Genomic DNA, 24,677 nt, shown 5'->3' with positions numbered 1-24,677 from the left:
ATAGCATTTAAATCTAAGCTGCAGCTTAGCATCGAGTTGCTTTCTTCTGGACGATGTCGAGTTTTCCTCGAGATCGGAGATTCTAGGACACGTTGTATAGCTGTCACGTTGACCTCCCCGCATTTTCACTTGTCCGTTCGTTTACCTGTGCATTTAATGCGATTGGCAGCGTATGCTAGCCAACACGGCCGCGGTCATTGTGCTACAAGATAAGTAGGGATGACACGTCAATAGAATCCCTCTCATACCTTATTCCTGATATATTTTTATTTCGATCTATTTTGGAACTTCCGAAAGCGTACGTGAGACTAGAGAATTATTTGAGATTTTCTCATAGGCATAAAAATTTAAGTACTAATACTTTGTTTGCATACCGCACTCAAAACAAATATTTATGTAGATACCTTTTTCCTGATACAGAATTATTTATAGATTTAATTACAGATTTAATTAGTTACAGATTTAATTACAGAATTTTGAGACAGATTTTTCGATCTTCAATCAAGCGTTTCTTACTCACTTTAATGAATACTGCCAAGAATTTCTTTTCAACATCGAATATACAAATTTTTGATAGTGAAAAGAAGCGGCGTTGAAAGTGTTAACAAGGTAAGTAAAAGCGCAGTAATTATTGCGGCGTCGTTGGAAAGTCGCGAGATATAGAATGCATATTTCACACCTGTCGACACTAACTTGTTAGAAATATTCTGCCTACGACATTACACTTTCATTCTTTCACCTTCTTTTTTAGCTGCTTTTATAGGATTATACCTACATAATTAAACCAAAATCCAACACGGAGTGCGGTTCTATTCAGGTCTATTTATGCCGCGTTCGTTAAAGCGCGGTAGCTCTATTGTTGTTCTTAACATTTTTTTGCGATACTCCTTTTGTCAATTTTTCATATTTAAAAATATGTAGAAACGAAGGTCCCTGATTAAAGGCACGTTAAAGCAAGTAAGGCGCTCATTTAAACTCGGACTTACGCAATGAATCCCATAACGGAAACGAACAGAGCAGATCACCATAATTAAATATGTGTGCCCTTTTTTGGATTTCCTGCCCTCTTTATGCAAATATATACCTACAACATGTTTTGGACTACTCTATAAAAAAAAAAGGGGCGAATAAAACCAGCGAATGATAATTGCACCGTGCAATCCAACATGCGAATACGCATGTCTAGTACTCGTGTGTGTCAGATTATGCGGTCACTTCCCGTGAAATTATAGCCGCGAGCCCACTCTGACACGCGCAAACACACAGCGCGACTCGTATTTTCGCCGCACATTTAACATTTAAACGTATGTAGCTGTCTCATCCTCACCACATCTCGTTTTCGCGATAAATATCCTCTTCGTGTTACGAACCTAACGGATTATCGTATTTAGTTGAAAACGCACGCCGCTAAATAGAATGTATGATGCTTGGAGAGGGTCAACTTTCGTGCTGCGTATTAAGAATATGATTAATAAATGTATTGCAAGTGGGTGCGTATCAATGGAGAAGGCACGTTACTCTCAATAACGGCAGCGCGAACGGCGGAAATAACGGAAGAGAATAGGAACGCCGGATAAATAGCTGGACAATCCCCGGTTCACGCAACGCTACGCACGCACATACATTGCGACATAGATGCGTCGACGTTGTCGCGCAAAACCGCGACCGTTTCTCGGACGCTTCGGTTTACCGCAAAGACGTAATAGATTTACACGGAGGAATTTTAAAACCGCCGGGCCAGTTTCAACGCCTGTTCGCAAGGGATACAACACGCCCTATAGTGTTTCGAGAGAGCGGTGCTTGAATCCAGTCCGAGGAAATGCTTTTATCTCGTCGAGGAAATGCGTCTCCCTCTCTCAGCAGCTCGCAATGTCTCAAGACCGGATAAACGTCGTTTACATACCGCCGGGGCGTAACTAACGCGCTGACTTGAGCGCCTGACACCGATACCCACTCGGTCCTCGATTCTTCGCACATACTTGCCTTGTGTTTACGTCGATGCAGTTTCGAGCGGCGCGTACCGGCGCCGAAGAGGAAATCGTCTTTCAGCAAGTGCGCGTCGCGCGTCCTGCTCGTATTCCTCGCCTTCGACGTGGCTCGTCTCTTCTTGTTCACAATGTGCTTCTTCTTTTTACCTCGAAAGATCCTGCGGAAGATCTTCATATTGACTCGATGGACCGCGCGAGCGGACTTTACTCGAATGCAACGCCGACGAAATGACAATCACCATCGAGGACAATTATCCATGTATTAAACTAACACTCGTTACTGATTGCGTAAGGTGCGATCGCGCGCCGCAGGATTCTGTGCGGATTCGCGATCGCCTCGCGATCCAGGATGATCGATGAATTCACGTGAAAACTACGCCCGGGAGCGGCGAATGTGTTCGATACTCTCGAACAATGCGCGACAAATCACTAAACCACCGCCGCCGCCGACGCGTTTACACGAAAGCCCATGGCGTTACTCATCGCGATGCGCCATGTGCCACGGGGGCGGTTCATGGCTTATCGACACGCAGCACTCCGACACTCCGGCCAGATCGACAACGTGTTCAGAATTCTCCCGTGATTTCCTCCGCGACCCGGCCGCATGACGTTCGATCGATCGATCGCGCGAAGCCCCACACGGCACGTAGGTACGTCGCGCTTCCATAACGCGGAAAGAGTCCGCGAACACTCGGCGTTAGTCCCGCCACCCGCGCCGGTTGGCAAATTGAGTTTCACGGCCGGATAATCTCTGCCTCTTCGTTCGCTTCAACGTGCAACGCGCAGTTCCCACGCGATATTCCGCAGCAGATATTACTTCAGTGATTTCTTATTATCAGAAGACACGGTAATGGCAAGTTGCGTTTCTTATAACACGCATATTCTGAGCCTTAAAGCGTTCAAGATATTGTATTTATCTAAAAATTAAACTTGCGCCCTTTGAAATTATTGTCCTATGTACAGCGGAATATCGCAAAAGCAATATCCTATTTTGCATATATATATATATATACAGTCTGTATATTATTTTCTGTATCTTGAAAATTATTTTTTTTATATAAATATAGTTATTTTAATAATTATAAATAATTATTTTCTTCTCTCGCACTCTCTTCTCTTCTATTTATCTCTTTCACAGCTTAGATATCTTCGAAGACCTTTTACGCGAGACAAAAGATCGTGTTTACCTTGATTCTTGATTAATGAGGTCATCACACTTCTCACCGCATTAATATCAGTTGCACCGGATGCACTGTTAAAGGACGCACGTATTGAATTCTGCATACACGAGGAATGCAAACAAAGTACTTCCTCCGGAACTGAAACTACCGAAAATGTCAACTTTGAGCCCGATTCAATTTTTAACTTTGGCTTTCTCTTCGTTCAACTTAAAAAAATACGGTTTGTCGTTTTAGATAAGCACAGCTTCTCGGATTTCCTGGCATCATATTATCACGGTTAAGAATGACAAATTATTCATGTAGTGATAAGTTGGATTAATAACGCAGCCAAATTATACGTTAATAACATCAACAAATTTTTTTGTAACAAACGTTAAATAATTAATTAAATGAAGTGGTATGCGTTATCGTCAAGGAGCTGGAAGTGTGAAAACCTCACAGATTTAAATCCATATTGATATACATCATTTTTCTTGCTACTTAAGCATTGCAATCTAACGAGAACACGAATGGCGACTATCATAAACTGTATCATTTTAATCATTCTGCACGTAGCCTACTCTACGTTTGTTGATAACGTTAAGATCTAGTAATCAGTCACATGATTGATGTACAATTGATTGTAAATTTTAATACGATATGTCTGATCTTGTCCCTTATTTTACGATCCATATTTTTCTTAAAAGAATTTGTATGATAGATTTATTATAATCTCTTTTCTAACTTTTTGATGCTAGTTATATGCGCTATTTGATACTTCAAACGTGTGATACTTCATTGTTCCGTTAAATGTTTTTCTATGACTATCTACCAATATTATCCCTGCTTGTTTATTTCTACAAACATAGTGACATTTGTAAATATATCTAAATGCGATCTATATTATGTATATCACGAAACTTTTTACGTTTCTTTGATTCATTACAAAAAATCATTTTGAGGAAAAATAAAGGAATAATATAAGTTGACTTTTCTGTCGAAGACATCATCGAGTAATAAACTCGGTTTAAGTAATAGCATTTATCTTAATGAAGATTATGAACTTCAGATTGTAGTAAACTCTGCTTTATATACTGCAACGCATATTTGCAATCGTTTTTTCTGCATAATTCAACCTTTGTTCTTTCACGTTAATGATAAGCTCAATAAATTCCGATTTTCGGTGGTTTTAGACGGTTACAACTGAATACGTGTGTAAGCAACGAGGTGTGTTAACTTAGATAAGAACGATGGGATGTGTTTGTGCAGCCTTCACACTCTGGACAATATATGCTCGAAACATACAAAAGAAAAAACATGCATTTTTATAACATCTCAGAATTGACGTGAAAAACGAATGTGTAACGTTCGTTTTTCACGTAATAACTATGTTTTACATATGAATGCATGGTTGTACTCCCATTGTTCTTTTTATCATGCATTATCATTTCACGAAGGAAAATTCATGAGATAAGCGTAAATGTTTACGCAACGAGAATAAATCCCGTCAATCATTAAATGCAAATCCGTTCGTTAATTTCTCCTTTCGTTAATTTCTTCTGGCAAAAATTTCAATAGCTAAAATTCAAACTGATATGCTATCAAAGTAGATCTTCTTCGAATTAAACGGTAATTACATTTCTGTTTTTTACTTTAGAAACTCAAACAATTCTTTTTTTTATTTTACCACAGCTGGAAAACTGTGTATACAGTTGCCTAACATGATTCCAAGCTTACATTTCTCAGAAATACTGGGACGCCGCATATGGAGACAGGATTGATGGACAAAGGATAATTGAATAACGATTTCTATTTTTAACGCGCGAGATGTAAGTACGCTATTGCATCATTTGCATACCGCCAGTCTGTGCGTCAATGGCGACAAATATGGACCGTCTATAATGTAATGAGATAATGATGCGATATCTCATCGCCGACAACGCCCATCAGAAGTATATATCACATTTGTTATTACATACATTGGCACAACACATAGAGAGACTTATTCTTGTTGCGTACACATTTACGCTTACCTTGTGAATTTTCCTTCGCACTAAGCACTTTTACCGCCTTGCAAAACGGTAATATGATAAAAAAAGAACTGCGGAAATACATGTACAATAAAACTTGATTATGAAGCTGATAAATGAGATAAAAAATTACGTCAATGAATTTTGTTGGATAAAGTATATTGTTGCAGTAATGAACGCAATTTTTTATTATCTAGTGTAGATTATCTTCTTATTATACAAATAACATTCGTATTCTCTTTTACTACTAATTTGGTAAAGCTTAAAAAAAGGCATTTTCGAATATGAATATACAAATAATGTATAATGCTAAAGTTAATATTAAAGCATAAATATTGCTGTACTTTTTTTGAGTTAAGATAAAACGGAGTATGTATTTCATAGCGAATTCGGGCGCTTGCACTAGTGCACACTGAGTGCGCACTAAGGCTTGTTTATAATCTATTCTTATATTTAAAGTCATTTAAATACACATTTAAAAACTTTTTAGCCAATAAAACAATCTGTAATATCTATATGGATGCTGTACAAATCATTTTACAGACTAAGAAGTATTTGAGATGATCTGTAAATATAACAATTGATTAAGAACAAGCCTTAGTGCGCACTCAGTGTGCAAGCGCTCGAATTCGCTATTAGTTAAAACACGATCAATACTGACAATACTAATACGCAAGAATAACGTACACACATCTTCGTTTTCTTTAGCAAAGCTTTGTTTTGCAAAAGCGGACTGTCACGATTCCTAATGTCTGCGTCTCCATATTTAGCTTCCGGCTTATTTATTACTTCGCGCGTGTAACACGTATTCGTTTGTCGCTAAATATGCAAGATAACAAATACACTTTGCGTGTGTCAGTCCGATATTTACGAATATAAAGATAAAAATTCTACGAACCAAATATATAACGGACAAACAAAATTTAATATAATACGAGGAACGTGAAATATCCCCTCTCGTAAACTTCAAGTCACGTATACTCTAATTTCACGAAACGAAAACTCGAAAGAAACAAAAGAGCTCTTTAAACTCTTGAACAGTGACTTTCTAGACAAGTGAGATTTGTTTTTCACTCACATGTTTCTCTTTTGACCTCTCGCGGGTAAGGAATGTCTCTAATTTCACTTCTATCCCCGCGCGCAAACATTTTCCCAAGACTCAAAACAATTTAAGTTAAACAGGAATATATTTTTAACTTGAAATCATTCTGATAGCGTAAAATACTTTTACTAATTCTTTTACTTTATTTTCGATTAATTTTTTCATTAGGAATCGCTCTTTTCAACTATATTACTAATTTGAAGAGACAACCTATATACATTCATACAAAAAGCGAACACTTTCTTAATGAAAAAATATAAAAATGACAATAATAAAAAATCATAAAAATATGTATAATTCTGAAATGTAAAATAAAAAATTTTTTCCATTATTACTCCGAAGCTGAACAACGGAGCCATAAAATTCATACAAAAGATAACTGTTGCTTAAAATAAATATGTTTGCTAGGATAAATACGTTTAAATGCCGTATACACAAAGACTGCAAAGAGAAACAAAGCTTGACACCGGATTCAATTAAGATAGCATCCTTTGCGATTTATCTCACAATTTCGCATCCGCCCGATCTTATGAGTCATAAGTAGTATTAACAATTAAGCGGGCATCTTTCACGCGACAGATAAAGCCTCCACGAAATCCTTAAAACGCAGTCACATGTGGTACCAACGACACGCGGATGGTATCAGACACTTTTCTGGGTACAATGATAAGCGTTCGTTCGAGATAAAAAAAATCGGCGCGATATATAACACGCATCGGTATAACGAGCAGGCTAAAGAACGTGCGACGCGGCGTGGCGTAGTGTGAAATGCATCTTTTTGCGTTTGATTTACTTCGCAGTTTACTAGCACCCTTGTTCGTGATAAATACGAGTTAGTGATTTCTTTGCGACGAGGATCTTTCCTTTCCTCTTTATCTTCCAAATCGATCCCTCAAATCGTACCACAATGACAATGAGCACCACCATGACGGCACACGTCAATGACGCGACGTCGAAACTCTTTGTTACCTTACCGGATAAAGAAAAACAGCACTATGTGTTACAAGTGTCGAATAATCCCGGCTCTTTCAGCAAAGGAAAAAAGCGCTTTCAGTTTCTAGTCACTTTGTGCGGTGAGTAAAAAGAGGTGAATTCGTTTTTGCACAATAAAACGTCCTTAACTTTTGGATATCGGCACGTATTTCTGTACTGGCACGTATTTCTAACACTCTGCTAACATAATTCTGGGTCTTTCGACTAATATATTCAAGATCACGTTTATAAAATGTTCTAATATAGGTCCGACCACTCCTTCATATGTCTTAAATTAAAAGAGATGAACTGTGACGAGTAAAGCTTGAGTTAAATAGCGTGAATTATGGACATGAACTCTATTATGAGCATAATGATGATAAAGCTGTCTGTGCTGAAGAATGGAAAGGTAACTCTACCTTTTTATAAGTAATATGGATTATACTCCATTATACTCGTAATAAAGTTCATTTCTAGCCATCAAATTAGGGCTTTATTAAAAGAGATTAATCATGTGCGCGAAAATCAATTACTGGAACTCGATGTCCTTCCTGAAATAAAAATTGCGCAAGATCTGAGAAATTGGTGCTTTATCTTGTCAACAGTGTATAAATATTTCCATTAAATTTTTTATCACGGAATATATGCGGAACTTAATTTGATTGGAGATAACGTTTTTTTCCGCTTTATGATTCACGTTATAACTTTGGACTAAATATCATAATGTCTGTTCAATTCTTTAATTTCAAAACTAAACACAGCTTGCTTTACTTCTTTATTATATAAAGTGTAATTTTAATGCATCCAATATTAATAATTGGATATTATATTGTGATCAAAGAATCAGTACACTGTATTACATATAAGATAACGTTTTCTTATCAGGAACCTCCTCACACAATAATTTTAAGTGGTTCCGAGTCAAATTTGACAAGATTATAAACAATAACAAGTGAAACAGGATCGATATAAATCTTACAAATAAGAGAAGATGCCATTTTCAGCTGGGCTGTATTTTGGTAGCTTAATAATAATATTTCTGTGTGAATTTTGTATATTTTTTCCACTCACAAGTAAATACATTTTTTACTCACAAGTAAATAATAACTGCGCGCCGATTATTTGTCGGTCTTAAAACACAATTTTTTGTTGGAACAGTAAATCCACATTCTTAAATCGATTTAATTGATTTAACTTTTGATGTTAATAAGCATTCTTTTTTTTTAAATCACTGTAAAGAATTTATTACGAACTGACAAATAATGGGCGCGCAGTTTACTGATTGTGAGTTAGAAAAACCGAGTTACAAAATTCATAAGGAAATATTATTATTAAGTTACCAAAATCCAGCCCAACCAAAAATGGCATCTTCTGTAATTAATTGTTATTTTTATAAGTTACGCATTCTATATATCGTGTTAAAGAAATATTTAAAAATTCGTATAATATATAATAAATGTTGTTACAATAATATCATAATCTCATTATCAGAGATTCATAGAGGTGTCGCGTGTTTCGACTTATTAATCTTTGTCTCATGCAATAAATATTTTATGCTACCGCTAAGCGGAAATTTTTTTTTAATATTTAACTGCAAAATTTTCGGAATATGCATATCTAGATATAAATTTCGCGTCTCTCAAATTTTTTCGGAACTAGATTATACGTATCACTGTATTCAGTGCATATTCGATGAAATCAAGAAAAACGTAATAAAAATTAAATTAAATTAAAATCACTTAATAAAATAAAGTATAACGAAATTTCACTGATATATTTTTTATGCATGTTATAAAGTAAGAAATTATGTGAAGAATATAAATTTTAGCTTCTTCTCATGTATAAATATCAGAAGAAACTTGATCGCGTTTAACCAAGATCAATGTACTACGTCTCTCATGTTGCATAATACACATGTGTAACGTAACCGACAGGTTGTCTCGTGGGGTACGATATCGATATCATCTAAAGTGATCGACTTCTTCAGACCTACCTATGACTAAATCAGCGACTTATCTATGTCTACAACATTTATCACGAGAAACTTTGTGTGTGTGTGTGTGTGTGTGTGTGTGTGTGATCCTCAAGTGGTCATCTTATTTTTGTAGACTTTGTTGCATTGTAGATAATGAATGACGAAAGCCTTGCGATAAAACTTAATTCTTTTGTCTACACAGACATACTATTACTAGATAACGTGCAAAATATATTTTTTCCAGTTGACAAGATTATTCAGCATGTATTCGATATTTCGTTTTAACGAATAAAACATAGATCTGTCAATTTAATCAAATAAATAAGCAAAATAATGTTTTTCAGAGCATTGTTTAGAGATATTGAATAATTTTCAATCATTATCTTGACATCATCTCCCTTTTAATGCGACAAAATCTCGCATACTTCGAGCAACAATTCTTTTAAATTAAGAAAATCTTTCTTCTGACGATGAGTGTGTGCTGTTCGTTTGCAGCTGCGCTGGGCGGTATGCAGGCCGGCATAACGCTCGGTTGGACGTCACCGATCCTGCCGTATCTCACATCGGCGGAATCCTTCCTTCCGGAACTGTCCGAGGATCAGATCTCGTGGATAACATCCCTGCTGGCGCTGGGTGCCATTATGGGCGCGGTGCCGGCCGGCAAGATCGCCGATCGAATCGGTCGGAAATGGGCCATCCTCTTGACGGCTGTGCCGTTCACCACGTGCTGGCTCACCTTGCTCACGGCCGGGAACATCGTCAGTATATATGTCGCCCGGTTCATCGGCGGAATCGGCGCCGGAGCGGCTTGCGTCCTCGTACCGGTCTACGTCGGCGAAATCGCCCAGGCATCGATTCGCGGCGCCCTGGGCGCCTTCTTCCCTCTGCTCTTCTCCTCGGGGATCATGTTCTCATATGTGGCGGGCGCGTACTGCTCCTACGTGGCCTTCAACATCGCCTGCTGCGCCATCCTGGTGCCCTTCGTCCTGGGCGTGCCCTTTATGCCGGAGTCGCCGTTGTGGCTGGTACAGAAGGGTCGTAAAATCCAGGCCGCCAAGGTGCTGACGATTTTACGGGGATCGCATTATGACGTCCCGGGGGAGATAGCCGTTCTCCAGGATGACGTTGACAGAATGGCGAACGCATCGGGCGGCCTCAAAGACCTCGCCGGGACTAAAGCTGGACGTAGAGCCGCTGTCACCTGCATAGGACTCATGTTCTTTCAACAATTGTCCGGGGTAGACGCGATTCTATTCTACACGGTCAGCATCTTTCAGGCGGCGAACAGTACAATCGATCCCTTCCTGGCGACCATCGTCATCGGATTCACCGAAGTCGTAATGACGATATTCGTCGCTATCGTAATTGACAGGTTAGCGCGTGATAAATCTCAGATATATCTCTCGCGAATTGATGTAGAATTCTCATGAATAGAACTTCTTCATATTTCTTGAAGTTAATGTAGCAGCCGTTAGAGTTATGATGGAATGTTCGGCGATTATCCTCCGTTATCTAAGTTTCTTCTTTTCTTCTTATTATATTATGTAGAGTGGCGAGTTAATTCTGTTCAATTTATTCGATTTCATAAACTTCGATTTTTAAAAAACGAACGAAAACGATTAATTGAATTTCTTCAAATATCTTGGAATTAATGTAGTAGCCATACAAACGATCCCGTCTCTACTTTCTTCAGATTCGGCCGAAAGCCACTCCTGGTAATATCCGGCACAATGATGACCCTTTGTCTGAGCGTCCTGGGTTACTATTTCAAGCTCAAGGATGAAGGAAGTGACGTGAGCAGCTTCGGCTGGCTGCCGCTGACCAGCCTCGCTCTCTTCAACGTTGTCTTCTCGATCGGTTACGGATCCGTGCCGTTCACGGTAATAAGCGAGATATTTCCGCCGGAAACCAAGGGTGTTGCCAGCAGCCTGTCTATCGTGGTGCACTGGTGCTTGGTGTTCGCCGTCACCAAGCTGTTCCCGACCATGGAGGACAGGATGGGCCAGGCCGTGACCTTCTGGACGTTCTCGTGCTTCACCGCCGTATCCGTGTTCTTCGCGTACTTCGTAGTGCCGGAGACGAAGGGCAAGACGTTGCAGGAGATACAGAGCAAGCTCAAACGAAGGCAAAAGTCGAAAACGGAGTGTCAGGTCGAACCGGTCTGAAACTACCGGCGTCCTGCGTTCACCTTGTCGCACTTTTGCAGTGCTGAGATTAAGGAATGATCGCTGGAGGTCGAAACGCTAAAGTCCTGATGGCTGATGAGGGAGAGAAAGAGAGAAAGAGAGAGAGAGAGACACACACACACACACACACACGTGTCTTACACTTTATTTTTTCTTTTTTACAAGAACGTATTTATCGTAACTGACCCAATTTGCAGAGTTCCTTATCTTTTCTGCGCAATTATTGTATGATGAACGACTTTCAAGTGTTGTAAACACCACCTAGACGTTACAATTCTTTTATATGTTGAATAATCTTGTTGTTTTGAAAAATATTTTATGTATTTTATACGCAAGATAATAATGTTATGTTTCTTCATTGAATGAACAAAATTTTGTGTTGCAAACGATGTTATCGACAAACCAATGTCCGAGTTAAAGTGAATTCCATCCACTGGATGTCACGCGCTACACGTTTATCACGAGAAATATAAATGTGCTGACATGAGAAATAAGTAGAGATAGAAATAGAAACATATTTCTTCACGCGCTAATCGCAAACTGCGCACAGAACAATATTGCAATTGTTTTCTACCTTCTAGCTAATGTTGCTAAATAATAATGCAACAAATGATAATGCGAAAAACCTTTTTCGTGATGCTCTCAACAGCACTTATCTTTCTTATCGAGTCACGGTAACAGAAATGAACAAATACTTGCATCTCCTGGAACTCAAAGGGGTAATGCTGCAGAACGTTATTGCTTGATTTCATTAGGCATTTATGTTACTTTATATGCAAATTTTAATCTAACTAAACTTTTATATATGTTTAGCTTTGTAACTTATTTTAAAAGCACTCAACTATTCTGACGTTTGCATATGCAATTTTTCAACGCGCTGCATAAATTTTAAAAAGATTATGATTCGTTTCACGATCACCATAATAAAATACAAATACAGAAACGAGGTTTTGCATCAAGTAGGACGATGCCCTTTTTAACCCTTTTCTGACCCTTTTTTTTTAAATTAATTTATGAACTGGCATTTCTTTATTTCTCTGATATGTAATTGTGAAAAGAATTCCCGAGACATTAACGTCGCCAAATAAATTCCTATCGATTTTTATTAAATCCACTTGTCTTCTGCGGTCACTACTTGTTGCAACGGTAGAACACATATATGCCGCGTAATATCGCGTAATTTTCAACTGATAAGGCAATTCGGTCACCGGCAGAGATATTACGCTAAGTTTCACAATGGGGAGATTACAATGGAGAGTTTGATTCGAGTTAGGGATCAAGTTGGTATATATATGATGAGGCTAAAGGAGCCTTATTCTCCGCGTGTATCGGACGTGTACTTACAATAGTGAAGTGCCGTTTGCGAGGTACTTTTCGCAATAGCACATGCTTTGTACTCGGTTTTAACGCGATTACATCGCCTTACTTGATGCAAATCCTCGTTTCTGTATTTGCATATTCCCGTTATTACGCGGGTGATCGCGAAACGAAGCAAATCATAATCTTTTTAAAATCTATGCAGCGCATTAAAAAATCGCACATGCAAAATTTACAGACTTCTTAATCAGATCAAAAGTGAATATTTTCTTAACAAAATTTCGTCACGCAATATTCCTCTTACAACTCCTTAATTTTTGTTATTAAATATCGTGATAACGTTGCACATTAAAATCCTGCTTAAATAAAACCCTATTTTTATTTTAACACAGAATTCTGACTTCGACGCTTCGAATTCCAGACTCTATTTTAACAGAATCTCGACTTGGAAGCTCCGTTATCAAGATGTTTAATATTCAAACTTCAAAGACTAGAGAAAGAGACATGCAGATAAAAATCTTTATAGAGAATTCTGTTTTTCAACAAGGAATTATATTATCTCATTAAATACTCCTATTATCAATCATATAGGCAAGTATAATTTCGCGCAATAATCAATAAAAAAAAAGGTGACGTTAATAATTCTGTGCATTACGTAAGATTAATAGCCGCCACGCTTCTGTTGAAAAGAATACGGAATCCCTCATGAAGGCATAAATAAATGAGCAGGCATCAGCACTTGCCGGGAGATGAGAAGTTCGCGGTGCTATAAATCCTAAGTAGGACTCGGTTTCCGGGGGGTTTGAACAACTTATCCTTCATAAGTCCCGCTGATGACGTTCCACATTGTGGAGTTTCGTCGTCCCTTTCCGCTGTCTCTCAAGACTATTATGGTGCGGGAGGACACGCGAGAGGTGGATGAAAGAGAAGTTGTAATCACACGCTGTAAGGATGGTTGGACACGTAAGAATGGATGTGGAAAGCAATATCCGGCACATCCGTCTCGCCATGCGTTTAATGACAATGCTCTTTATTGTTGTTATAAAAATGCTTCAATCATTTCAGAATATATTTATTGAGAAAAGGGTACGTGATTTGTCAAAGCTCTTTCATATACCTATAATTTTCTAAGGAACGTTCTGATTTACGTAAAGAATATTTCGAATGTTTCTTTCTTTCCTTGAAAATCAGCGAACTGTATGAAATATATTTTTCGGGGTATATATCTCTCGTTTCTATAAAATATATGTAATATAGATTTCTTACATTATTAACAACTTTTGGTTCAGTAGAACTTCAATACTTTCACGCTCGTAAAAATTCTACTTATGATCATTGCGCGATGCATCTAAGTCATGTGTAAATATTTTATAAAATCAATCAATATGTTATATTCTAAGTTAACGGAATAAAATAGAAATATGTAATATTTACGTCGCGATTAATCCACGAAAGTGGTCTACTATTCTGTGTTCATAAACACGGGATAGCGTTTTGTCCTCGAGCTAAATCCCTTTGAATACTAAATCAAGGACAAGATATATTTCACAATTCACGCGGTTGCAACTACATGCCACACGAATGGAAAACCGTAAACAATGCTGATCACACATACGAAGGCGATGCATTGCATCGTGGCTTATCTTACATCAGTAGCTTATCTTACAAGAAATATTACGAAGCATCATGCCGTGGGACAAGGTTTTGTAGGAACCATGTATCAAGATGTATGTTCAGACGCAGCTGTTATATATAATCTTCTAGTATCAAGAGGAAGCTGAGATTTTCTTTGATCTACATCTCGACGACCCCCTCCTCCCCACCGCCGGACTAAAAAATAATAAAAAGTATATTTGCATTTTGAATATCGCAAAAATTCTAATTTTACTACACACGAAATTATACTATAAAAATTGTAAATTACTTTCCTGCAAATTAAAGCAAAGATAAATTGACATTTCGAGATATCTTTGATGAGAATTGGAACATTCACAGAGAAATTATATACACAAATGGATATGACATACCATGAAAATGATCGCGCACTAATTGCTTGCAGCGCAGCAGCTGTATTTGATTGCGGGAGTTCGTAATAATTGCGAATTACTTCCTTGTTATGCGTCACCTACTTCGGCGGTGTATTACGCTATTTTTATGTAAGAAATAGAAAACTAGCCGACGATGATATTTCAACGTCACAGTAATTACGAATCCTTTAACGACTACCTGTTAATTATTATAAACAGTTTGACAATTGAATAAACTATTCAATAAATTTCATTGTGAGAATCATATCCAGAATTTATTGCATTTATCCAACCCAATTTCAATCATCTTGGCCCTCAAGCTGGATGAGAAACTTATAACAAGATTACTCTCGCGCAACGAAAATACATTCACCTTATACTCGTGGGAATGTATTATACGTTGAGATACTTTCCGAGAGTGATGTAGTATCCAATAAGTATTGAAATTCGCGTGGCGTAAGTCTGAGAGAAACGTATATCCAAATCCATACGTTCGCGAATCACAAACGTTTATTAGCCACGCCGTACAAAGAGGGTACCACGTTTCACTCATCTGCATAATTAATCATCGTTACCACACACGGTACCTTTGAGATCGAGCGCGGTCTCCAAATCGCAATATTGTCCGAGAGATAAACGGCGAAACGAGAAGCATCGCTAATATCGCAATAATGAAATATGCGACATGGATTTTCCGCCCTGAATTATATATCATTAAACAACGGAAATCCAGCTAGATGGGAAAATCAAGTTTAGCTTGAGAGACCAGGTGGAGGCCAGTGTAAAATAACGTCTCATATATTATCGGTGCGCTTAAGATTCTCCCTGCACAGGTCATACTTCACCTATTAATGTCACTTTAGCCGCCGGATTTATACTCCGCGGACCGATTATCTCCGTTTTAATTCAAGGGAAGGATAATCATTTAATAAAAGAGAAAAATATAGTTCCCAAAAGGGCAAAAGAAAACCTAGAGATCGTCTGTATTCTTCATCTTGATTAATCATAACAAATTACTTGATACTTTTAACATCGATTATTGGATCGCCGTTAAAATATGGATATTGATAGAGGAAATATATTTTCAAAAAAACTTAAACATGAGTTCATCTCCTTACAATCCTAAAATTTTCATTAAATTTCAAATAATTAACAACACACACCGAGCATTAACGTTAATTAGTAACGCCTTCTAAAAGCTTAATTAATAAAGATCTTCGAACATTTAATTTTATTTATTAATTTGATAATCATGCGTCTGCTTAAGTTTCTGCTAAGGAATTTTTTTCTACAATTTATTAAGTTTCGCATCTCTATTTCTAGAGTTTTAAAGTTTTACAATGTAACAGATTCCATAAAAGTCCGTTACATTGACGATGCTTTTATATTGTGGCATAATGATACGGTTCACTAATGTACTGACGTACTTTATTTAATTATCCTCCTATTCAACTTTCCGTCGAGATAAAATCGTAATAATGTCGACGTAACAACGACACTTAAATTAATCATGGTTACTAAATCCCACTTTATCTGAGGTTTTATTACGGCTATTATGTAAAGTTGAAAAAGTAAACGTTCTCTGATTTTCTCGGTGCATAGCTTATAATAAGATTTGTAACTACTTAAATTGCCGTAAGTAAAAGTCTTTATGCCGAAATTTTCACCTTGATGCTCGATCCTTATATTATACATTGTGTTAGATAAGAAATCGACGACGTTGCACAATAAAGTTTCTCTTATCTTCATTATCGGTGTGTATAATAAGAATCCTGCTTAAATTTATACCACGAGAAAGTTGAGGCGACGAACTTTTAGTTAAAAAAGTACCGGCTTTCATAATTTATAAGAAGAAATTTACTCGAAAATCTTGATAACATTATCATGTTACGCCGCGAAGAATCCATGTCACGATTTGCTTGGTATACGTTCCGTGATAAGAGGGCCGCTTAAACTTAATCGCCCGCAAGCCGATCACACAGCCGCCAGCTAAATCGTTGATTCTACCGATTTCGCTAACGGAAAATCCGTTATGCCCGATAGCGTTCGCCGCTCGATAGCGTTCGTCGTTATCACGAAATCCCTCCGTTATACCCGTAAGAATGATAATCGCGTATTAAGGACGAGAATTATATGTCGCCCGCGGCAGAAGAGAGTGCCGTTTTCACCGTTTCGCGCATTAACCCGGCTCTCATCCGGCGGAATCTGGTGTCGATTGGCGGATTAATTACAGCGCGTGTCCTGCGGAACGGGGGTACCGTTCGCCCGGTCGGTCCGCCTGTTTGCCGTATCCTGCTCGCCACTCGCCACGACGACCTCCACCACCGCCGCCGACCGCCACCACCGCCACCGTCACCGCCACCACTTGCAGGGGGGTTGGCTGCGCTCGTTGTGAATCGACGGGGTGGGGGTTAGCGTCAGCGGCAGCAGTGGGTGTTCGTGCAGGTGCAGGTACGCGGTACCCCCCACGACCATCGCCGCCGTCACCACCACCACCAGCACCAGCACCAGCACCAGCAGTAGCGACCACTAACACCATCACCATTTCCGCGACCGTCCCTTGCCACCCCCTCCCCCCGCCCTCGTTCTCTCACCGCGTTCTTGCGCGTGTATGTGCCTCGAGGCCCCGGCGTTTACCTGTATACGTATACGTACGCGGGGCTACGTCGACGAAGATTCCGTGCGGCCGGCAGCGTTCTCCGGCTCGGGGTGGTTCGATACGCGCGCGCGCGCACGGTACCGATGGGGGTTCGGTGCCGACAGTGCCGCCACAGCTCTCGGAAGAGACGCCCGTGATTTTGCACCCCCGCTCGAGCAGAATTTACCGGACTATACGACGAGGGTGCACCACGGCTCTCTCTCTCTTTTTCTCTCTCTTTTCTCTTTCTTTCTTTCCCCCTATCTCTGTCCTTCTATCTTTCTCTCGCTCGATCCTTCCCTCTTCTCTCGAACGTCTTCTCTCTTCACCGCGGACTGTCCCTCTTTCTCGCTTCCGGCTTTTCTCTTCGTCTTCACCGTCGATGTACCCCTCGCCCGGCCGTTATCATTCGCGTCGCGACGACCGCCGTACCTCGCCGGATGACGAGTGACGAGTGAGTGCTGACCGTGGGGGGATACCGCGGAGTCGACCGCGTTTGGTCTCGCCGCCGTTCCCGACGCCTCGTGGTGGTGGGTGCTGGTGATGATAGTGGTACGCTGATACGAGCCGACCACGCTGTTCTGCGAGAGCGCGATTGTGTGTGGGCGGACGCGCCTTCCCTCCCAGTTCGGCCGGTGTATACGAACAGCCTAACTAATCGCCTCCTGGCCGCTTAGTCGCCGACCGTTTGTCCACGGGGTCCTCCTCGCGCGATCCCGCCGGTACGCGAACGAACGTTGAGAGGATCGGGGTGATCGACTGGCCAGGCGACGACGTCTCGTGTGTTTCCGACGTGCACACGTATTCAAATTTCACCGTCGCGCGAAGCGGAAGTAAAAACGAGAGCCCGCGAACGACCAGGAATAAGAACCCAGGGACGCGTTTCCGCGCTTCCGAACTGTTGATCAAGCCATCGATCGAGGGACCGCGATCGATTCGCAGAACGCTCTCGTCCCCGCACGATACACGACACGCTGCAATATACGATTTACATGACGGCTTTACGTGCCACAGTGACGTAGTTGATGATCGATGACGGCGCGAGTCGCGAGGGCTCACGTGGTCGACTTTCACTCGCTACCACACGCATATATTTACGATTAAATTCACCCGGACTGTCGGCGAAACGGCTCGGAGAGCTCCGCGGGCTGGTAGACGCGGCTGGTCGATCGCTTATAGCAGGTAGTACCATGACACTCGGCAGCCGTCGACATTCGGAGTGAGCTATGTGCAGGCACGGACTCCTTGACCTCTTAAAGTCGCGACACGACACGATGAGTATACCACGCGAGTATGTGTAAACCGCTCTCGACGATGCGGCGAGAGTAGAGGCTGGTTGAGCGACGGTATAACTTGAGGGGGCTGGCGATCGAACCTTCTCTGTGATTTCGAGAGTCTCGAAAGACACCGTCGAATCCGTGCCTTGCACGCGCTTTACCGTCGTAATCTGTCAAGACACGCAATGACACGCGTCGTTGTTCTCAAGCGGGATCACTAGAAACTTCAAAGTGCGGGAAGCAGCAGGTTGCGAGCAGGTCAAGAAGTCCCCGCCGTCATCCATCACACGCGAACGCTCTCCGGCGTTCTCCGCTATTGGTCGTCAATAATAAATGTATCGGATATTACCTACTTATCTGTAATCTTAGCAAGTCACCCTAAGCTAAGATACCGGAAAAATAAACCATCGCGTAGTGTGAAGTTTTGCAGCACAGTGCATCGATATATGAATCTACGAAGCTGCTATCTTTTATATTGTGAACTTCCGGCCTTGCGGCTCGCGTGATTCTACACGTTTGAGAAAAAAAAAACACGATTTCCGTATTCAAAAAAAATATTTCACGAGTGTTAATTGACGAAGGTGTAGTCGAACGTGAAGTACAGTTTGAAAAAGATGTCTCACGCGAGCTTTCGCTGGCGTTGCGGCAGAAGTTGAGCCAGCGCTCCGAAATAGCCCAGATGCAATCGCAGTGATCGAAGCGTCGTACAAATCGACGAGATAAGTAAAGACAAATCGGCAGCCCGGAAGCGTTGGTTGGCACGATATATCGCGTAATCCCTAACGTTTCAAAATCCTGCTGGTTGGTCGATCAATAACAGCGTGGTGGTTATCGATCGGCAGCAATAGAGCACCGAAGGCGATCTAGCGATAGCATGAGGCCGACGAAAGTGGTACAGGATCGAAAGGGATGATCGAGCAAAGGTCCCAATGACATCTCGGCGGGGCGGGAGCGAGGGGTATAAAAGTCCTCCCAGCCCTCCGAGCAGCGGTTCGGAGGACAATGGCTTCACGAACCGACCCCGGGTGGCCGGGCTCTACGTGAAGAACTTGAGCAGAGAGGAGTTGGATGAGTTGGCCAAGGAGGGAATTTACGGGCCCACCGGGAATCCGAACGACCGACCGAGAGACGGCGGTAGTCAGAGGAGCCTCGATATTCCGGCAAGCAGCAGGGACTTGGACGATTACCTCAGAGGAGCGACTTCCAGGACACCCCAGCCATTCAGAAGATCCGGCGTCGCAGGCAGATATCGAGAACCTGCCGGATTATCGGATTTAGCACGGAGGGAACATCATGGCTCGCTCCCGATGGAAAGAAGTTGGTCGAGGCGACCGGAGGATCGTCCTGTGCAAGCTTCGCCGGAGAGGTCGTCTGCCCGCGGGTCCTCCGAGTTTCCCGCCGGCTCGAGAGAATCGTTCGTACGAACTAGCGTAAGTGCATCGCCCAGAGGAAGTTCCATCGACGTGCGGATTACCGGCGAGGATTCCAGGGTAGCGGCTGGGCCGCGCCGTTTCGGGGAAGTTCCGAGACGCCCCGAAGCACCCTCGCCCCGCATCTCTTCGTCGACGGGACCCAGCGGGGACCAGGAGCAATCGCCGCCACCGTACGCGGGTCTAAGTCCGCCTAAGTATACCGAGTACGAGGAGCCGAGTTCGCGGCCATCGAAGATTTGCCCCAAGACTGCGACGAGAGTCTACCAAGTCGATGACGAAGAACGTCCAAGTTCGTCGCCGTACGAACGTCCGAGCTCGCCCGCGTTGTCGGAAGAGAGCAAGGAGTATCCGCAAGCGGTCGCTAAATCGTCGGATTCGCGCGCTGACGTCGACGTCGACAAGGCGGATGGAGTTACGAGTCCGTCGGGAACGGAAAAGCTGACCTCACCGGAGTCCAAGAAGAGCGAATCCCCGCCGATGAAGAGAGTTGGTTCCAGAACGCAGGACAGCACGAGACTGCGGCCACCGTTGGCCGGAACCGCCGGTACCTCCGCTGATTCCGGCACCGGCGATTCCGGAAGCGCGGAGATTCAGGCGGACGTCGTGACGACGCCGCAGGCCGCGTCGGGCGACGTTCCCGACACCAGGGAATCCAAGCCCGAGGGCAGGTCGTCCGTTGCGAGAACCCCCGGCAGCAAGGGCGGCAAGCAAACGGTCAAGCCGTTCACGAAGGAAAGCAGATTGGAGAACAAGACTGTGCAATTAGTGCGCGAATATGGTTTTCAACCGAAGAGAAAGATGTCGGTGGAGGATGGCGCGCGCCTGCCAAACAAATTCGAACCGTTCCCAAACGATCTCTATGGCAGGCCATTGGAAGAGATCGACAATTTCATCTACGACGAGGTGAGTTTGCAATCTCGTAGATATATTCTTTATTTCTTCATCTTTAACTCATCGTCGAATGAAATTATCTACAGATAATAGTTTACTTTTTAAATCGTCTAATATATTTGCAATATAGATTGACAGAGGACCGTTACAATTGCCTGGAACCGATTTGATTCTTTTTAAAATGTTTTTTTTTCTTAAATTTTTATGCTTAACATATTTAAAAAAAATTAAATCGGTTTAGTTGTAACATGTCCCTTGTGAGAGTTATTCAGTGTTAATTTCTTTAAACTATAAAAGAAATTTTACATATTGAGCTTCAGCGAAACCAGAGCGCGATTTCAGTTAGGTATAATAGCTGCCAACTTATCATAGTCATATCTTAAATTCACAAAGCCTCGGAAATGTTAAAGGACCACGCGAGCGAGGATCGTTATAACACGATGCCGCGATGCAATTTCAACCATCGCGTATTTCCAGTTTATATCGCCGAGTGTTGCCAGGAGCCCGAGAGCAAATATCGGGCGAACGTGCGCGATTTTCGTTTCTGTAAATAAATTTCTTCGACCGTAAAGCGAGTGAAACAAAGGTGGCGGGAAAACGGTAGGTGACAGTAAAAAAGGAATACGAAGGAAGAAAAGAGAATCTGCCGGGTTAGGGAGGAAGGAGAAATGTACGTGTGTGCGCAGAGCAGAGACGAAAGGGACTTAAAACCAGAGGTGGAGGAAAGAATTGCGAGAGAGACAAGAGGGTGGATGGTGAGAGGTCGGCGGTACTGAAAGAGTAAAGTGGCGATGAGAAAGAGAGAGAGATGGGGGGAATCACCAGGAGGAGATATGAAGTGAGAGAAAACAAGGAAGAGAAGCGAGAAGGTTCGGCGCGAGGAGGGCAATGGAAAAGATTAAGCGAATTCGCGCGCGTGTGTCCGTGCGCTACACATCTATTTATATATTAAAAATCGATCGACCGCGACTATTCGTGACCTGTTCTCAAGTAAGGAACCCCTGTTGGATCTACGGGAGATTATGTGGGTCACAACACGTCGGATTCCTTTAATTACTCCCTCTTTCAGTTTCCCTTCGCTATTGGCGAGACTCACGTTTATTGAGGAAAAAAAAACTTCGAATCTACATATTTCGCAAAATGTTCGGAATTTTATCGAACGACTCTCCAGAGCTCTCGAAGTATTTTATATTCAGACCTTTCGCGCTGGGCGCCAGTCGGTGAGAACGCCTCACGTTATTGAGCTATCAGACGTGAAATGTGAACTTAATTGTCGGTAATGCTCGCTTAATATGTCGGTATGCAATCTTCGCACCTTCGATAACATCTTAATCTTTTGATCAAGCTCGATTAAACAATCACAAAGATAAAACGTGTATTGTACAACATTTACAACAAGTAATCTCTAAAAAGGGATGCGCATAAAGAGAACGGTACTTACCTCTCGTGCAATGTCTGTATCCGAGGATCCTTCGTCCTGTGCGTCATCCTGGAATCCTGTAGCGATCTGAAACAAAGAGAATTGTTAGATGGAAATTACAGTCCCGCATTTCACGCAGAATTTACCGTATTATTGTAAATGGAGGGTGCAATTTGCAAGTCCATAGTTTAAAGGTTAATAGATACGAATTCGGCTTGGCAATTGAACAAAAAAAAGGATCTGGCTATTAGTTTTATAATTTATTCTTTGAATTTTTCAGCAAAGCGAGAATTACCGCGGCAGAAAGAAAAACAAACCTTTATATTTTTTTCGTAGTGATCTGGCAAGAGGAAACTTTTGCAATTTGTCTATCGGAATAACGTAAAAATCGTATTCCATTACACGCCTGATCATAATTTGTAATAGAGTGTACGCGCACGAGCGTACTGAATTTTATTTATGATGCTGAAGTAGCGGGTCAATAGCAGCGTCAACATAGGCAGAAAGAAAAACCTCAAACTTCATTAATCTTGTTAAATTCCCTTTATATAGTGGTATGAATATATATCACTAAACGTACTGTAAATATTCTTTTAATTTTTGTTCCATAAAAATATGACGTTGATAGTGTGAGTTAATTTTAGAAAAAATACTACTCCAAAATCCATTTTTTTCCAAGAGATACAAAATACATTCCATTAAATTCCAACGTTAACTAATCCTTTCTAAAAGTAATACAGTTATTACTTGAATAAAATGATAAGAGAGACGCGTAATGAAATTAATACAATACATAATATTTTAATTTTTCTTTTTCTGTATAAGCTATTGGATGTAAGATAAAATTGTTTAATAAAATTATAAAATATTCTTGTACTACAAAGATAACTCCTCTGGAGATTTAATTACGAAGACAATTGTTAGAAGATTTCTCTTTCAAGATTACAAACAGACGACAAAATACCGCAACATATAAGAATTACGTTAACATAATTTCAATTAAACTTTGCACTCGTAAATCATCGTAACGGACACGGTTTGTATCCGTTTATCCACAGTGCTCGAGTACCAGTTCAATACCGACATCAGCGTGACCAAGAAGAAAGACCTTTTAAGCCTCAGTAAGCTCGTTAGTTTCTTTATACAGGAGAGCAATGAATCTTTCTTGAACGACCGGCGAGTTGTTATTGCTCTCCTCTTACGCTCGCTTTTTCAAAATGAAAAGAAGCGAGCGTCATATTTCTTTCGCGCTATTCCCGTCGCAACCAGAGCAAAAACTACCGGTTCACCGGGCGAGTTAATGTATCTTTAATATCACGAAGCGCGGGTTCGAGAGAATAGAACGTTCGGCAAGAATGGAAAAGCATTATTTATCGGATGCAACGCTTCGCTACCCTTAACGAGTTATTGCGCTTTTTGGCGTTGCGATTTCCACGGCGAGGAAAATCCTACGGTTTTTTTTTTTCCAGATCGGCCGGTATCATCATCATTATCAGATTCCATCCCGACCGCTTCTCTATGACACGAGTATGGTAAACTAGTTTGCGGTAATTATGTTGATACTCCCGTCAGCATTTTCCGTTGTATGATACATACAACCGTTGTGTATACCGGATCGCAAAAACGCGCCTCATAATTTCCATATAGTGGAAAGATAACGTCGCATGTTGATTTTTGTGTGCTGCTGTTGAGGTCTGTAAAACGATTCCGAAATTGAAATGTATTGAAATGTCTCCATATTATTATTGCAGTTTAATTAATTATTTATTTCATCGATTTGCGATATTTGCAACGATAGATTCTGGGACGAATATAAAAATTATCGAGTATTTTAGAGAGAGACAAATGCATATTTCAGATATTGACTGAGACGCATTTAAAATAGTTTAAATGATAAAGGAGGAAAATTTACACAAATTATCCGAATAATTTAAGAGAAAATAATCACAGAATTTTTTCTCTTAAAAGGAGGGAAAAGTAACTTGGGATGGTATAAAATAAATCGCTTTCTAAAACCTCCGGGACGTTTCGATTATGTGCGTCTCCCCAAAGAGAGGCAAACATTTTTCCAGCTAAATATGGATGAGGATACTGTTAATGTAATTGTCTCGCACCGAATGCCGAGATATTCTTCGTGAAGCCGCAAGCTTTCAATATCTAGTTTAGGCGCATCGTAGGTGGATCACGTGCGCGATACTTGATCCGCGACATTTCCATCGTCTGTCTACTGTGTACATACGCAAATTGACAATTCGGCAAGA

At 41.1% G+C, this 24,677-nt stretch overlaps 3 protein-coding genes across 7 annotated transcripts in view; 2 read left to right on the top strand and 1 right to left on the bottom strand.

Annotated features, from left to right (window-relative positions):
- Pyd (zonula occludens-like protein polychaetoid) overlaps positions 1–24,677 on the bottom strand; it is an 84,003-nt gene that overhangs the window by 19,322 nt on the left and 40,004 nt on the right. For 2 of the 3 annotated variants that reach the window (XM_071706524.1, XM_071706525.1), the window contains exon 3: positions 22,438–22,503. In XM_071706524.1, the coding sequence (XP_071562625.1) occupies positions 22,438–22,503 (66 nt within the window). Of the gene's footprint in view, positions 1–1,983; positions 2,651–22,437; positions 22,504–24,677 lie in introns of those variants that run through there. The other variant, XM_071706527.1, reaches the window with a different exon arrangement.
- On the top strand, positions 2,700–13,815 carry LOC139772678 (trehalose transporter 1-like protein). Of its 2 annotated transcripts, none has more exons than XM_071706550.1 (3): positions 2,700–2,835; positions 9,723–10,599; positions 10,921–13,815. In XM_071706550.1, the coding sequence occupies exons 2-3, from the start codon at positions 9,737–9,739 to the stop codon at positions 11,390–11,392; spliced, it is 1,335 nt and encodes a 444-aa protein (XP_071562651.1). In that variant the 5' UTR covers positions 2,700–2,835; positions 9,723–9,736; the 3' UTR covers positions 11,393–13,815. The 2 variants fall into 2 exon arrangements, with proteins under 2 accessions (XP_071562651.1, XP_071562650.1); XM_071706549.1 differs by lacking the exon at positions 2,700–2,835 and adding an exon at positions 6,686–7,353.
- LOC139772665 (sodium channel protein 60E) overlaps positions 15,106–24,677 on the top strand; it is a 97,253-nt gene continuing 87,681 nt past the window's right edge. For both annotated transcript variants that reach the window (XM_071706519.1, XM_071706520.1), the window contains exon 1: positions 15,106–21,008. In XM_071706519.1, coding sequence (XP_071562620.1) covers positions 19,602–21,008 — 1,407 coding nt within the window. In that variant the 5' untranslated portion in view covers positions 15,106–19,601. The remainder of the gene's footprint in view (positions 21,009–24,677) is intronic.

This window comes from Temnothorax nylanderi, unplaced genomic scaffold (assembly GCF_030848795.1).
Source record: "Temnothorax nylanderi isolate EJ_2023f unplaced genomic scaffold, tnyl_v1.0 TNYL_tig0052_pilon, whole genome shotgun sequence".
NCBI lineage: Eukaryota > Metazoa > Arthropoda > Insecta > Hymenoptera > Formicidae > Temnothorax > Temnothorax nylanderi.
This window is presented reverse-complemented; position numbering and strand designations above follow the sequence as displayed.

Coding starts and splice junctions, on each gene's coding strand:
- LOC139772678 (XM_071706549.1), top strand. CDS start 7,188: ATGACAATGAGCACCACCATGACGGCACACGTCAATGACGCGACGTCG. Junction 7,354..9,722: donor GTTTCTAGTCACTTTGTGCG/GTGAGTAAAAAG, acceptor GTTCGTTTGCAG/CTGCGCTGGGCGGTATGCAG. Junction 10,600..10,920: donor GTCGCTATCGTAATTGACAG/GTTAGCGCGTGA, acceptor TACTTTCTTCAG/ATTCGGCCGAAAGCCACTCC.